We start from the raw sequence: 15963 nt of genomic DNA on the forward strand, positions 1-15963 counted from the left end.
GGACCTCAACTGGATGATGATGACAGTGACGACCAGCAGGATCGCCGCAGTGAATCTTCAATCGACCAAGAAGAAAGCAGTCGCCAAGAGCACCCTAGTGAACCAAGACAACGTCCTTGTCTGAAAGTAATCGGTCCCCGACACCCAACGCTTATCAACAGCGACATTGATCCGGCGAACATTAGGACATACGCCAGGCGTCAAATGTATCATGCTACAGTGACGGTGGAGCCAACAAATCACAAACAAGCGATGAGTTCAACGGAGTCGCTTAATTGGAAAGAAGCCGAGCTGAAAGAAGTAGCTAACATGATTCAACATGATGTATGGATTCAGCGAAAGCGGACTTCAAATGACTCTCCAATACCCGCAACTTGGGCCTTCCGGAAAAAGCTGGGTCCCGACAACCAGGCCACCGAATATAAAGCGCACATATGTGCACAGGGGTTCAGGCAGACGTACGGCCTGAACTATGAGGCTTGGTATGCGCCGACCGGTAGACCCTGTTCCCTCAGATTGATCATCTCATTTGCGGTGGACAACGGACTCGAAATTCATCAGCTTGACGTCCAAAGTGCGTTTCTTACTTGTCCGCTGGATGACAAGGTTACTCTCCTTCCGCCCCCCGGCTTAGACATGCCTCCGAACACAGTCCTTGAACTCAAGAAAGCAATTTATGGCCTAAGGCAATCGCCGTTGGTCTGGTATACTCGTCTTTCAAATTACCTCAAGAAAATCTGCTTCACTATATCAGTGGCCGACCCGTGCGTGTTCTATTGGGCTAACGTCCCAGGGCGAGAAGACACAATTGTCTATGCCCACGTGGACGATCTGGTCTTCATAAGCAAGAAACCGCTCTGCTTCAAAGAGGAGATGGAGCTCGAATTCAAGATCAAATATATGGGCGAAGCAAAGTTCTTACTAGGAATGAACATCGAACGGAGCGAAGACGGTATACACATCAATCAATCCCAGTTCATCAAGAGGAAACTGGTCGAATTTGGTCTTGACAAGCTCCACCCCGCAACATGCCCGCTTAACCCAAAGGTCTACCTCAAGAAGGCCTCGGCACAGGAGATAGTAGACTTCAAGAAAACCGGCGTCAACTTTCGGGCGCTGATTGGTTCCCTGAATTACTTGAGCGTACTGACGCGCCCCGACATAGCCTACGCCGTCAGTTCCCTATCTCAGTACCTGGAAAATCCGGGTATGCTCCACTACCATGCGGCTATCCAAGTCTATCGTTACCTGGCCGGCACCAAGTCTCTCGGACTCACATACCGCAAGAATGCCAACAATTCCATCAAAGCCTACGTAGACGCGGACTGGGGGAACTGCCCCGACACTAGACAATCCTCTACCGGATTTGCCATCATGGCGGGAGCGCACTTGCTCGCCTGGAAATTGTCAAAGCAAGCGACTGTGTCCTTGTCAACGACGGAAGCAGAATACAAGGCCTTGTCAGACTTGGGCCGGGAACTCGCCTGGCTCTCCAACCTCATATCTGAAGTCAAGATCCGTGATAACTTAACGAACATTCAAGTTCTAGTTGACAACAGGGGAGCCATCAACCTTGCAAAGTCGGAAACCTCGCAGAACAGCTTTTGCACAAAACATATGTCAATACGGCTCCACTTCGTTCGAGAGCTGGTAGTCCGCAAACTAATTCAACTCAGCTACATCCGCTCCGAGGCAAATGCAGCAGATTTTCTGACAAAACCAGTCGGGCGTTTAATCATTCGACGTGCGCTGGAAATCATCGGCATCAAGCCCTCTTCTCAGGCTGCTTCGACCCTCCCGGATCAAAGCATGGCGGGATGTCAAGACTTAGGGCTTGTCCCGGGTCAAAGGAAGCGCAAGGAACGAAACCCTAACCCCGCAAGGGGGTACGGTAAGTCCGCGCATCTCTTAGGTCCATGCATATGCATGTGACTCCCAGACAGAAGGAGCAAGCTAATGCTGAAACTCTGTTCATATTCTATAGCCACGTCTACAACCGACGAAGAGCCTAAGCATCCCAAAAGAAGCACTCGACCAAACAGGTAAGTGATGCTCATTGGGATTGCCCTTAGCCGAGAGGTCTGCCGCTGATAAACAATGAAATTGTTTCTGCCTCAGCGAGCACGCACCCAAAGCCGAATCAGACCACAGCGTCCCTAGCCTCATCAATAGGATCACCAACTCTACAAGCGGTAAGTCCATCAATGTAGTGTCCAATAAACCAGTAGCCAAGAGCTGATGTGAGGTGCTGTTAATACAGCAGACCTGAACAGTCACGGCACACTGCGCACTTGTATCGGCGGACTATAAGGTCGCAAGCCTGAACGAGCTATTGTAAGAGAACTGTCTCTGTTATCCAGCTTCCCACCGGGAAGTCCAAGCGCTGACTTCCGTCTCAGCTGCTGTCCTCAGGCAGGATCATTCAGACCACGATTTCGTGGTCAAAGCTGCTTAGCAGTCAAAGTTTCTATTTGTTTTCTTTATACCAGAGCCGGCTATTGTTCCGCTCTCAGGTACATATTTCTTGTTTTCTTATTCCTCTATGTCTCTGAGATTGTCAGATAGACCTTTATCTAACAAGAAATATGCTCTCAGTGTTCTGAAATTTATCACATTAGCCACTCGTCGCGTGTTCCTCAATCCATCACCACGCCAACAGTCTCCCCCCCACCATCGCCACGTTCAACTGCAACGCTCAGCCCAACTCACGGTCCACACCAATCCCTGCCTGCACGTTCTCGCCCGCCATCTGCCCAGATCGTTGTCCCACTCCCAACCAACCGTCCATTTGACCCCTGCGCCACATCACATGACCGTGGTGCATGGTCCCAGTTGCAAATGCCTCCTCATCTTTCACCAGGGCACAATACACGCCAGTTTTGACCACTTCAACCTTAGACGTCTGCCCTCCACTCACCTACATCAGGCCATTCACTACTCCCACTCCGCCCAACAGCGCTAGGACTACACAATTAATTTAAACTGTATGTGTCACTTGCGCCCCTTGTCTTTATTCTATCAACTCACCGCTCCTCGATCGGCCCGCCACTACCAACCAGACCACGCCCGATCACTCTTGGCCCATCCGTCGCAGTCGTGACCGGCCTGGCATTTCCTCACCTACGCTGCCAAGACTTGTTATTTCAAACTTAACCAGAAGAACACAATTGGAGCCGAAGGCCGCGAAGCTCGATCGCTCCTCTACAAGGAGATTCCGTGTTTCTTTTAGTGGGACAAGGGTAAGAAGGCCTGGTTCCCCCGCAAAACAAAGTCGGAAGCCGTAGGAAGGATGTTCTCAGTGTCATTCTTAGCTGGCAAGAAATTTTATATGCGTGTTCTGCTCTTGCATAGGAAAGGTTGTCAATCGCACAAGAAACTTTGAACTCATGAGAGCCGCCGCGCTTACACATATCAGACTGCCTGTAACTGGCTTGGGTTGCTTGTGGACGACTATCTCTATGATCAAACTCTTACGGAAGCCTCCGCCGCGCAAACAGGATATCAGCTAGCCAAAATGTACGCGATGATGTGTATCAATTTGCCACCTTCCAACCCAAAGGCACTATTTGAGCATCATTTCAAGTCTTTCACTGATGATTCGCCGAGGCTTGACATGCAGGATCGCAACTCCCGAACTCTCAGGCCTGAGGAACGACGGGTCCTCGCTCTTTTTTGCCTTGAAGAGCTTCTCAACAAAATGGGAAGCAACTTAGAAGCATGCGGCATCAGTATCAGCTGTGCCGACAAGCAATCCCTTGCACGATTAGAACATGAACGCCTAGGGAATGAAGACCTAGCCGTTGTTTATTCTCGCCTCAGCGTCAACAAAGCACGCTTCAACGCTGCACAACTGATATTTTCTAACAGTGTCAAGAATTCTTTGACAAAGAAAAGACCAGTTATGTTCTACCTAGATGGGCCCGGAGGAACTGGCAAGACTTTTGTTCTCAACTCCATAATTGATTTCGCTGAAACCAAGCGGTTTCAACATATTGTCACAGCGTCATCGGGTGTTGCAGCTCTTCTCCTCCATTTTGGCCAAACAGCACACTCGGCTTTCAAAATCCCATTAGACACTATGAAGGACGTCGAGTGTCCTATTGAAACCGATTCCGCATTCACACAAAATTTGATATCAGCGCGGCTCATCATTTGGGACAAGGTGGTAGCTATCCACATGAACTGAATCGACGCCGTTGACCGGACCCTCCAGCGTCTCACATCCTCCTCTCTGCCTTTTGGCGGCAAAACCGTTATATTCTCCGGTGATTTTCGCCAAACTCTCCCTGTAGTCAAGTACAATGAGTTCCCGCCGTCCTATTCCGCCACCATCAAATCGTCCGGGGTATGGGAAACCGTCACCCAATTCAAACTCCATCAGAACATGAGGCTGGCAGCCGCCCTACGGGGCGCGACGAATCACCCAAATCAAGTATTTGCTACTGCTCTCCTCCGCCTTGGCGAAGGTAAGGACCAAACAACTGATTTCGGCATCATCCCCCTTGATGGCATGGCTGTGGAGTCTTTTGCAAGCACGGCGGCGATGTGTACTCGCCTCACGGACTTTGTTTATAACAAACTCAATACCCTCGCGACCCGAAGCGGTGCCAACGTTATTGAATACCTCAATGAGAGGTGCATCCTTGCTCCTCTCAACCACGACGTTAAAAAAATCAATCAAGATATCATGGATAGTCTCCCTGGTGTTGAAGTAAAGTCCATTGACACTCCCAATCCCAACGGTTGTGATAGCCTCCCCAAAGAGTGCCTCAACAAAATTTCACACCTGTGTCAATCCAATTCTTCCGCTTTAAACCAAAGATAAATTCGCCATTATCTTCGGTTTGGAACCGATGGGAGGGCGGAGCTGGATGGAGCTGATTGGAGCTGATTGGAGCTGGCCTGGGTAATAAATTCCCCCAAACAGCCCCAGGCAGAAAATGTTTCATAGCCTAGTGGTTTGCAGCTCTGCTGCAAACCAGGTAATAGGCAGGTTGCTGGTTCAATCTAACCCCCCTGTCCCCATCCCCCATTTGGGGGATAGGGGGCAGGAGGGGGCAGGTGGGGGGCAGGTTTTTGGGGGCAGGTTTTTGGGGTTAGGTTTAAGGGTTAGGGGTTAGGGGTTAGGGGTTAGGGGTTAGGGGTTAGGGGTTAGGGGTTAGGGGTTAGGGGTTAGGGGTTAGGGGTTAGGGGTTAGGGGTTAGGGGTTAGGGGTTAGGGGTTAGGGGTTAGGGGTTAGGGGTTAGGGGTTCAGAAGCGTGTGTTAACCTTGTTTTCCGCAGTTCTGACACAGCTCCTCCCAGCTCCATCCAGCTCCGCCCTCCCATTGGTTCCAAACCAAAGATAATGGCAAATTTATCTTTGGTTTAAAGCCGATGGATCGAATACCCATGTCTCAAATTTCAATCACCGGTTTCCCTGATCATTCAATAATGTTGAAGCGGGGAATGCCGGTGGTGGTTACCAGGAATATGAACATTAACGGCGGCATATGCAATGGAACCCAAATGCTCATCTTAGACCTTTCTCATGTTTATATTCAGGAACAACTCATGACGGGACCGTTCAAAGGAAGGACAATCATGCTGCCTCGTGTCAAGTTGCATAATAAGGGGTCTCCCAGCTCAGGATTGAGTTTCTTTCGCTATCAATTTCCTATTATTCCAGCCTACGCTATGTCAATCAACAAAGCGCAAGGACACACGTTCAGCCGAGTTGGTGTGTTTCTTAGTACAAATGTTGTTTTGCATGGCCAACTCTATGTTGCCCTTTCTTGTGTTTCTAACGTCAAAAATTTACTCATTGCTAAGCTGCGAGAGAGGTCCGGTGTTGTCAATGTCGTTCACCGCCAATTATTTACCAGTAATGTGAGTAGCTGGTTTTAGTATAAGCTCTGATAACACAGTAAGTAATTTGAATTATATCACTTCACAGGTGCGCAAAACTCTTGCAGGCGCTTGAGCAGAGGCCGACACACTCAACGTCAATGAAGATGTAATTACCAATATGAGTGGTCTCGCAATAAGCTTGACACTTGTCGTGGCCCACAGCTGTTTACCACAACCATTCCCATCAACCCTGTTGCTTCAATTTGTATTGTTAACTTGACTATTGTGGAGGCTCTAAGATGAGGAGTGAGGTTGAATCAGAGCTATGGTTGATGACACAAGTCAATTGAGTAGACACAAATTGTGAATAAGTCATTGAGTCGGTTGATAACTAGCCACACGTAATACAACTCAACATGTACCCACCTATTGCAATGGCACGGCCGCACTGATGGTCGTGCATGCCATGTGTCGTGATAGGCACAACTCCTCCATTCCCTCCAAAGTGCCAAAACATGGAGTCTAATGAATGAGACAAACTTCTGTCACAACAATTGAACAGGTTAGACGGATCACGTTGCCTGAATAGCAACAAGCAACAATAATCTCCCTTTCAACCTGGTTCAGTTAATCTACAACCCTACTTTTGCGTTGTTGCGTGCCACAGTAAACCACGGGCACTACTTGCTTTGCCCGCCACGCGGCCCCCTCGAAGTGGCACGCAAAGCCAATTAATCCCACTGAGCGTATCTCACACCAGCAACCTTGTTTTGAGCGTGTGTCTGCGCCCATAAAAGTTGGCATCTTTAGACACATTATGTGTATAACTCACAGCATTTCAGGCCTGACCTTCTATCCCCATAAACTTCACTTCAATTTGCCCAAAAGTTCCAGTTTGATTGCAGGTGTGAACAATCCCAAATGGAAGATTGGATCGCGTGGAGCCTCTCAGATTTGAGCGTATTGGTGAACGAATGCATTTATTGAATCCTCTGACGGTGGGTAGGGGGGGGGGGGGGCTGCAAATACAGTTGGGTGGGGGCGCGGCGGGTTGTGCCCCTGCGGCGGCGTAGCCGCCTTAAACTCTAGTTGGTTTTAATCTTTGAAATATCTGGTATCTTCATGACTCCACAATCATTTACTCTAGATGAAAAGGTGTTTGATCTCATTATCATATTGTACCAAAAACCAATCATGAAGCATCTGGTGTCCAAGGTGAAATCGATGTTCTTCTTGTGTTCAATCAACTTCTCAGCAAACTTCTTGTTATCGTAAACCATAGCTAGAGTTCTATAAAAATCCCTGTGGTTGAACGTCCAATGCATGTGTGTCATATGCCACTCTGGAATAAACGGACGTCCAATGCATGTGTGTCATATGCCACTCTGGAATAAACGGAAAACCTTTATAAGTTGAATTTGACTGAATCTTTGGATTTTGGTCTCTTCTCTAAATTTCATGCCATTGCGTTTTGGCGCCAAATCTTATTGAATATTGTTAAAGGTAAAGGGCCTTTTAATTTTCTAATGTTTTTGTCCAAAAAATGAGTGTAACCAACGTGATTGTGAGAAGTACTGATACCATCCGCATAAACAAGACCACCATCTTTATTGTCTTCATTTTCTCCATCCCCAACCTCAATGATCTTTGATTGCTTGTTGGTATTCATTTCCGCTACCGTTTCCATCAATAAAGTAGCTTAATTTGAATTTCTGCCACCTAAGGCAAGTAGAGCTTGATCTACCAATTTAGATCTCGTATCTGGTTGGCCTGTTGACGGTGTGTCTAAACATTCATAGGAAGTTCAATAACAGGCTCGGACATTGTCATATAGAATTACTACTCACCCGGTACGGCTTTCATGTACTTGACGAAATCATCTTCAACAATGTTCTTCCCTTTCAGGGTTGTCTTGATGATCTCATCTTCTTCAAATTGTAAATCGTTTTCCGCGCTTTTCTTGACAGGTTCAATTCCTGGAGCAACTCCTCGTTCTGACCCACTCCTCTCATCTGATTTCCACAAAAAAAAGGAAGAACCAAAAATTAATGCCTTATTCCTGGAGTAAAAAACTACACAGCTGCTTGGTTATATATGTTTTCCCACGTTCCTGGAGCTATGCTACACAGTTGTCAGGTACTCATTTAAGAATTACTTACCCTGTTGCCCTTCCGGTCGCTCTTCTTCCTCTCTTTGGGGAACTACTCCATCTTCTACGTGGTTTTTGTTGCGTGCTGCGTTCTTTGAATTCTTCAATTTTGCGCAAGTTACGTCGACCATCTCAATACTGTGATTGATAATAAGAATTTTAAGAGTTTTGAGAGAGATAATTATAAGTTTAATTATTTTTTAGAGAGATGATTATCCCAAGCTGATTAGAGAGATGATTATCCCAAGCTGAGGTGAAATAATTGGTAGAGGAAACACGGTCTGAGTGGAGCGGGTAGTGTGAGTGAGAATTTTGAGTGGCTGTTTGCCGTCCTATGTATATCACTTTACACACTTGCTCTAGGCTTAGTTGTGCGCTCAGGCCCGCTTCCCTGGGCTGGCCTTCCAATCCAACTAAGCACAGTCCGTTTCCTTCAATGGTCATGGACATAGGTACTCTCCCCCGTGCCTTGGTTTGGGTACCATTCATCAATTTAGATGAATTTTGATAATATTTTTGTTGTTTAGAAATGAGTAGAAAAAAACCGGGTACATACACGGAAAAGGGGGTACGCAAAAACCGGGTACAAATGTGGAAAAACCAGGTACGTTTATTAACCCCCTTTTTTTACATAGAATTGGAAGCTGCAATGGTGGCTGGGAGATGTTTCTTCAAGGTTGATGCACGCTGACATCTCCCAGCCAAAAGTGGCTGTATGATTTTATGTAAACAAAGATACCTTGATGGTGAATAATGAAGTACAAGAAATAGGGTTAGGGTTAGGCTTAGGGTATGCAATTTTGAACACTATTACCCTAAAGTGGAAACCATAAAATTTTCAATACATCATGTCCAAGTAAGTTTGCGTGCACTCGCAGAAGCCCATGTACAGTCCTTGCGCAACCAACGCTGCAACCAATCCAATCCAATACAGGTATTGGCCAATACAGAGGATTGGATTGGTTTTCCAATACTTTGTATCAGAAAGAGATGTATTGGATTGGCTTCTTGATACTATGGTATTGTATTGAGAAGCCAATACCAAGTATTGTTTTTAATTGTATTGTGTTGCAATACCTATACATTATCAATCCAGGCTCACATGGATTTCTTTTTGATTAATTACATGCTGGTTTTGCTACCAGATAGGATTGAGAGGATGGGTTTTTTGCTTAATTACCTGTTGGTCTTGCTACTAGTAAGGATGTAGAGAATACGGCTGAAAAATTACAACTGTAAGTCTTTAGGGCTCATTTTTTTTTTCAAAGTGGAACGACGGGATGCCTGCCGCAATGGGGTTTGACAAGGCAATGCAGATGATTGGGCCATTTCTGACAAGGCCTGGGCAATACACAAAGAAGGTTGGGTGGGAGGTTCTTGTTTGTGATCAAGGAGGAAGATGCAGGGAGCTTGGGATGGGTAGCAGGGCAAGGACAGCATTGGCAAGACTGGGCTGAGTTTTGAGGATGGCACGGATGAGCTGGTGCTGATGATGGCCCGCGGAGATTCCAAGCAAGTAGCTTGAACTGACTGGATGGCTCGGTCAGGGCGAGGAGCTTGGGATGGGTAGAAGGGCAAGGACGGCGTCGGCAAGACTGGGCTGGGTGTCAAGGACAGCATGGATGAGCTGGTGCTGACAATGGCCCGGGAGGAGGCAATCAGGCCCAGCAGATCTGGGATATAGGATATGGTCAAGTGTGTATGCAGGGAAATGTATGTGACACCTGGCACACAACGGTGCCAGGGTGCTTGGGGCTATACAGCCCAATACATATTGGGTTTAGGCGGGATTGTATTGCTCCGCAAGATACACATGGGCAAAATCCAAAGTATTGGATTGGATGTGTGATACATAAGCCTGCCAATAAAGTGTATTGTATTGGCAAGACAATAAAATCCCAATCCTAAGGATTGGGCAGTATTGCAATACTATACACCCCCAATTCTGATTCTGGAATCAAAATACAGGAAAACCAACCAGAAGTTGTAAGGAGTTGGGATCTCCTTCACTGTTGAGATGGCTTGAGAAGGGCACAGAGACTCAAGGTCTAGTTCACGGGTCTCTGAAATTGCAGATAGGCAAGGGGCTAGCCAGGAGAGATGGGAAAACAAGGATCTCTCTGTGAGTACAACTTTAATGGACTAGGAAGGGGCATGGAGGAGAGAGAGAAGAAGAAGGGAAGAAGGGAAAAGAAAGAGAATGGGTTAACTTACCTAGCCGGGAGAGATGGGAAAACAAGGATCTCTACCAGCTAGGATGTGGAAGCAGGAGCTGAACTAAGTACACTGGGGCCTTTGGGCCTGTGATATCTCTTGTGAAACCTCGCTGTGTGTGGGGTCTTCACAGAAGTCTCTGATTGAACTTGCCTGATTTTGATATAGGCATCCTGAATATATCAAAATGTCCAACCTTGTGACTTTATTGCATACAAGGTTGGAAAATCCCACAGGAATTTCCAGTAGAAATTCCCTCCAAAGCATCCAAGCCTTTTTGGAATGGCTGTATATGCAAAAATTGAGTTGCCATCCTGGGGTTTTAGCAACCCAGTTTTACCTCCCTGGGTGAAGAAGCTCTAAGTTCACAATTTCCCTAACTTAACTAAGACCCTCTCTTTGTGGAGGGGGAACGCCGTCCCGCAGGGACCCTCCAAAGGAGGGACTTATACACTATGTGCCAGTGTTTGCCCTACTCTTTTTTGTTTTTTGCTGTTTTCCATTCTATTGCTTGTACCTCCTCAGTTGTGAGGAATAGCATGAAGGTTCCGCTGAGCCAAATGACCACTTCCTTCTCCTGCATCTTGTAGAATATGTAGCATTATTTTTGGACCTTCTCACCATTTTTTACTGTTGTAATAAGACTTTCAAAGTGCTCAGGTTTGATGGCACCACTCCCTGTACTCTGACTGGTGGCTTTACATCACGTAAGCAGCCTGCAGATGTATTGCCAATGGAAAACAATGAAAAAGACCAATGTTAAAGTGAGCGGCACACTTGATTTTTGGCATGCTTGTAGAGGAGAAGCAGGTGGTCATGGGACACTGAACAAGAAAAAAAAAGGTTGAGTGGATCAAATTTGATAGTGTTTCTAAAATAATGCCCTGCCAAATGCCAAAAAGAGTAGGGCAGGTAGGGGGGTATACGGCGCAAGTCCCTCCTTCGGAGGCCGCGCCAGCCAGGCTGCACCAGGCCCTCCAAAGAGGGTCTTGTGTAGTTTAGGCAATTTCCCTTGTCTTTTGAAACTGCCGTCGGTCCCGGTCAGTCCCGGTCTCGCCCCGTTTGGCCTGCCTATCAAGGCCCCGGTGGTACTCGGCCACTCGGGGATTAATCAACACACATACTCCCTCAAGACTTTCCGACTCAATCCTGGCGACTCATTTCCCCAGCAGCTAACGGAGGAATAAGCAATTCAAGACATGCAAAGTGACTCTCTTCATGGGGGAGTCTCGGAAGAACTCTCCTCGCGGTCGAGATCTGATTTCCCAGGCAATCGGTTCTTGGAGGTAAGAATTCAAATTAGCCTGAATCTTCTGCCGGCCGAAACTTATGGTATCTTGTCTTCAATTTTCCTAGTTGAAACCGCACCGCGAGGCCGAAAGACAGAGTGCGGTCCGTGAGGGGCTGATACCTGATCCGCTCAAGCCACGCCGACTGGATGAGGCGTTGCCTTTCTTGGGCACTTGTCTTGACATGTGCCCCGAGTTCGAACGACACGAGAGGGAATATCAGAACAACTCGGACAGATGGGAACGAGTGCGCCAGCTTCCATTCTGCATCGTTTTTTCGTTAGTTTATTGGACCCAAGCTGAGATCTATCACCACTGCTAGTATCCCGGCACATATCGCATCGACCCAAAAAAAGCTGTCAAAGCGTTCCATCGGCCAGCTGCAGGAAACGATCAACCCTTACCATCAGATGTCCGGCCTCCTGGTATCCTTAAGGTACTGAAGCAACGTCTCAACTAGCAAACATCCACGGGGATTTTTCTTTGTACGCTGATTTCGGAAAATTCAGAGCACGTTGGACTACCTGTTCAAGATCTTACTCGCGAAAGAGTCTCTGTTTGATACTCACGGCTTCATTCGTGATCGAACACGTTCAATCCGCCAAGACTTTACGCTTCAAAACGATCGGGGCCCGATAGCAATCGAATGTCACGAACGGATCGCGCGTTACCACATCCTTTGTCTACATTTCTTGCGCGACAAGGAGGGCGTTGGGAGCTATCAGGAACAGCAAGAGCTCGAGCAGGTCCGCAAAGGTTAGTCTTCCTGCCCCAACGCGTCATGACAATGTGATCTGTGGACTGATGGGTCTTCACAGTTTTGCAGTCACTCAACGAATTTTATGACGACTATCGGGGATCGGATTGCTTTTGTCCCAACGAAGCCGAGTTTCGTGCCTATTATCTCTTAACTCATCTGAGAGATTCGGATGCTGCACGTGCCACCGAGCGCCTACCGGAAAAGGTGTTCAGCGATCAAAGGCTACAATCGGCTCTACAGTTACAAATCTTGGCGCAATGCGGAAATATGAGTCGAGCTGCCGGTCGGAGACCTGCCAATTCACCAGCAACCTTGAATGCGTTCACCCGTCTGTTCAAGAAAGTCAGCTCCACACAAACCTCCTTTCTCAATGCATGTCTCCTCGAAACTCATTTCAGCGAGATCCGTGTCTCTGCCCTCAAAGCCCTACGCTCGGCCCAATCCCGCAAGTACGGCGCTCATGTGCCGCTGGTTGAAATCGCGAAGTTGTGTTACATGTCACTCGAAGAATCATACGGGTTTTGCACCGCGTGTGGCCTGACCATGTCATCAGAAGAGTTGGAAAGATGTACGGTGGCGCTACATAGACATGCCCCTTTTGATGGCGAGTCTATCCCTGTTTGAACGACTTGGTCCATCCCATCTCGCTGATCCCACACAACCACAGATAAGCCTGTCACCTTTCGGACCGGCCAGTCGGTTTTCGTCACCGCAAAGGGAGCCCATCTAGCAATCATAGACCTGATAGATGGAGCCCAACCTGCTGCGTCTCCTCTCCCGCCGACTATTGCAATCTTGAAAGCTCCAAAATCCGTTCAACGCCCACCTACGCTATCAGTTGCCTCGCCTCTTTTTTCTCCCACATTCTCTGTTGCCCCTTCGGCACAAAAGTCAGTAACGGTCGACCGATCAGTATTTTCGCCGATCAAAAGCAATCCTTCGATGACTCTCTCATCTACGGTCCACGCAACCCCATCACGCGCTCTCCAGTTGTCGCCTGTAAACCTTAGATCTGCTGAGCTGGGCCTGACCCGAGAAAGAACTAAGCGATCTGCGTCTTTGAAATCAATACAGGCTTCTCCCGCCATTCCCAGTCCAACTGGCTCAACATCCGCCTTGAAAAAACTCCCGCCTGGTTCACTTCCTGCTTCATCTCTTGTGCCCCCATCACCCTTTGCAACTCAACCGGCACGCCCACCAGTGGTCAATCACGATAAGGCTATCGCCACGCTTAGCGCGGAACTGCTATCAAATATCCTGGAATCATCGATTTCACAAGTGGCACAGAATACCCTCCTGAAAAGGTCCATAAAAGCATCCGCTGAGCAAAAAATGATGACTGAAAAAGTCATCTCTCATTTCTCCCGCAGCCTAGAAGAGCGGGTTCTATCAGAGGTGGTGGAGGACATCATTTTCGACCTCGCATCTTCATCTCTTTTGGCTATTCACCACACCAAACAACAGCGCGCTTTACTTAAATCTACCTTTCAAAAGTGGAAGACCATCTCTCGTTCGTGCAAGTCAAAACTCACCTGGAAAGTGATCAGTTCAGCGAGGGTTCAAAGCCTGGTAAGTTTGATGCCATTCAACCATTTTTTCATGGTCGAAAAAGGGAACTTAGAAAAATGGGTATGACTATTTGCACACTCCAGGCGGTGGGTGATTTATCTTCGATTTGGAATCCGGGAAAGATGAAAAAAGTTGTGAGCCAGTACTTGTACCGAAAGGTGCTCTCGACCCATCAGCTCTCGATCCGAGAGATCCGGGTCTTGGTTATCACTCCGATCAAAGCCCCTGTTGTTCAAGCTTGGCTCCGCTGTAAATTCGACATCGCCGCCGGTCAGAGTCGCACTCAATCGAGCATCAATGAGGTTTCCTTCTCCATGGAACTTGTCGACCAACATGTTGATCTACAGGTGAGCAAAACTTTAATCCTATTTTTTCATTCTCGCTTTTATGTAAGTAGCCATTGAGACCGTTTGTTAGGAATTATCTCGTTATGATTTAATTTTAGTCTGGCAAGAGCCTACCGATCAAACAAATTTGTACGTGACCGTGCTCAGCTGAATGAATTATATCCACGCGTCTGCATGCTAATGTGTTACCACAGATTTTCCACTCAGATAATGGAGACTCTCCAGGCCCGATCCCTTCACCATATCTGTTGTCTTGGTATATCATGGCAAACTCAGCAGCCCAACATGTTTCCGTACCCCGACGGGCGGGATGGGCTCGATCAAGTCTATCTGTCCCTAGAAACACCCGAAGTTCAGCTCGAGCAAGCTCTTCAAGATCGCTGGCCAGTCCCACTAGTCAACACAGCGCTGTCGATGAACAATGCAGGTGAGAATTACGCCCCAAGGACTCTTGCGATTAGACACGCGGTGGTCTGTCTAACCACGTACGACCGTTCCCTGCTTAGATCGGCTGCTGCCTCTGACGCATAGTTGGAGAGGCGTGCACCGGAAAGCCGTCAGCCTCCTGCACGCATATGTCCCCGTCAACGACTTTGGTGTGACAATTGAGACCAAGTCACAACTCAAGACTTGGCTCCTGAAATTTAGTGTAGACGTTCTCAAGGGAATAACTGAGCACGTTAGCAGGATGCTACATCCGCCCGACGACGCCCTGCTTTCATCCGTCGTCCAAGCACTACGTATAGCCCATCTGTCGGATATGTACGCCCGTTTCTTTGCTCTACCACTCCGTTCAAGCTGCCTATCAAATCAGCGATTAGCAGACCTGAACTTGGATCCTCAATTCCATAATCATGTACTCACAGACGACCGGATAACGTCGATCGCCTTTTATCCGAATACCAATCTTCTTTGCCCCTTGGCACGTTCTCATTCAACCTTTTGCATCTATTCGAGTCACAAACACAATTGTCTCTAGGTGAGTACCTTGAATCTTCTTTGCGCGCAGACAGTACATATAGCCTGTTGCACTAAGGTATGGGAGAACTGACCGAAAGCTGGAGCTGCTGTTTGGCTGGTTGGTTATGGGGACAGTGGAGTTTTTTCAGCTGTTTGGGCAACACCTACTAGCGGCTTGGCTAGATTCCGTCACCGCCTATCTGCAGACTTCGTCCTCCACCGACAGCGATCTGGATAGCCCAAGAACTCCGACTCGGGTGCTCGTGTCCCCACGGAAAACGGATTCCGGGCTCCATGAGCAAGCTCAACTTCGTCCAAAACTCGATTCATTGTTCCAGCTCCTCCAACGCCAGGTCATTGCCATCTTCCCCAGACCGCTCACTCTTGATCATGCAATGTAAGATCCTCCCTTCTCATCACTATTACTTGGGAAGATATCATCGCCTCTTTCCTTTTTCTCACGTATTTCGATATTGATTGACAATCCTTCCCGCCATCTTCTTTCTGATCACGACGTGTTTCTTTTGCCTCTTGTTACCCCTAATCACTACCCAAACCATCAGGATATCGGATACCTTATCCGTCAGAGATACCGACAATCATCAAATAGTCGAGGAAGTTAGTCCACGCAACAAGAAGAAACGGAAGGCTGATCGGCTGGCCGAGCTGCGTCTTTTGGTCACTCAAACTCGTGAAGGCTTGAGAACAAATTGACCTTTTCCATCCTCAATTGTTTAATCTTTTCTTGTTGTGATTGTTAACATTTCCCGAGTTCTTTTTTTTTTTTTTTTTTTGAATGGATGGTGTATAAGAAAATTGGGTTGAAGTTGAGTACTACGGCTTGTGT

At 47.6% G+C, this 15963-nt stretch overlaps 2 protein-coding genes across 2 annotated transcripts; one reads left to right on the forward strand and one right to left on the reverse strand.

Annotated features, from left to right (window-relative positions):
* Nucleotides 1-7527: 7527 nt before the first annotated feature.
* On the reverse strand, nucleotides 7528-8108 carry PtA15_3A460 (uncharacterized protein; the record flags this gene model as incomplete). Its single annotated transcript, XM_053167431.1, has 3 exons — nucleotides 7528-7613; nucleotides 7676-7840; nucleotides 7988-8108. 3 exons carry the CDS (start codon nucleotides 8106-8108, stop codon nucleotides 7528-7530), a joined length of 372 nt encoding a protein of 123 aa, XP_053018648.1.
* A 3282-nt stretch (nucleotides 8109-11390) lies between these two features.
* Nucleotides 11391-15830, forward strand: PtA15_3A461 (uncharacterized protein; the record flags this gene model as incomplete). Its single annotated transcript, XM_053167432.1, has 13 exons — nucleotides 11391-11477; nucleotides 11548-11727; nucleotides 11803-11916; nucleotides 11990-12236; nucleotides 12299-12844; nucleotides 12908-13809; nucleotides 13893-14156; nucleotides 14227-14285; nucleotides 14351-14583; nucleotides 14663-14918; nucleotides 15023-15135; nucleotides 15252-15513; nucleotides 15680-15830. 13 exons carry the CDS (start codon nucleotides 11391-11393, stop codon nucleotides 15828-15830), a joined length of 3414 nt encoding a protein of 1137 aa, XP_053018649.1.
* Between the last annotated feature and the right edge of the window lie 133 nt (nucleotides 15831-15963).

The sequence above is a fragment of the Puccinia triticina genome, chromosome 3A (assembly GCF_026914185.1).
Source record: "Puccinia triticina chromosome 3A, complete sequence".
Classification (NCBI taxonomy): Eukaryota; Fungi; Basidiomycota; class Pucciniomycetes; order Pucciniales; family Pucciniaceae; genus Puccinia; species Puccinia triticina.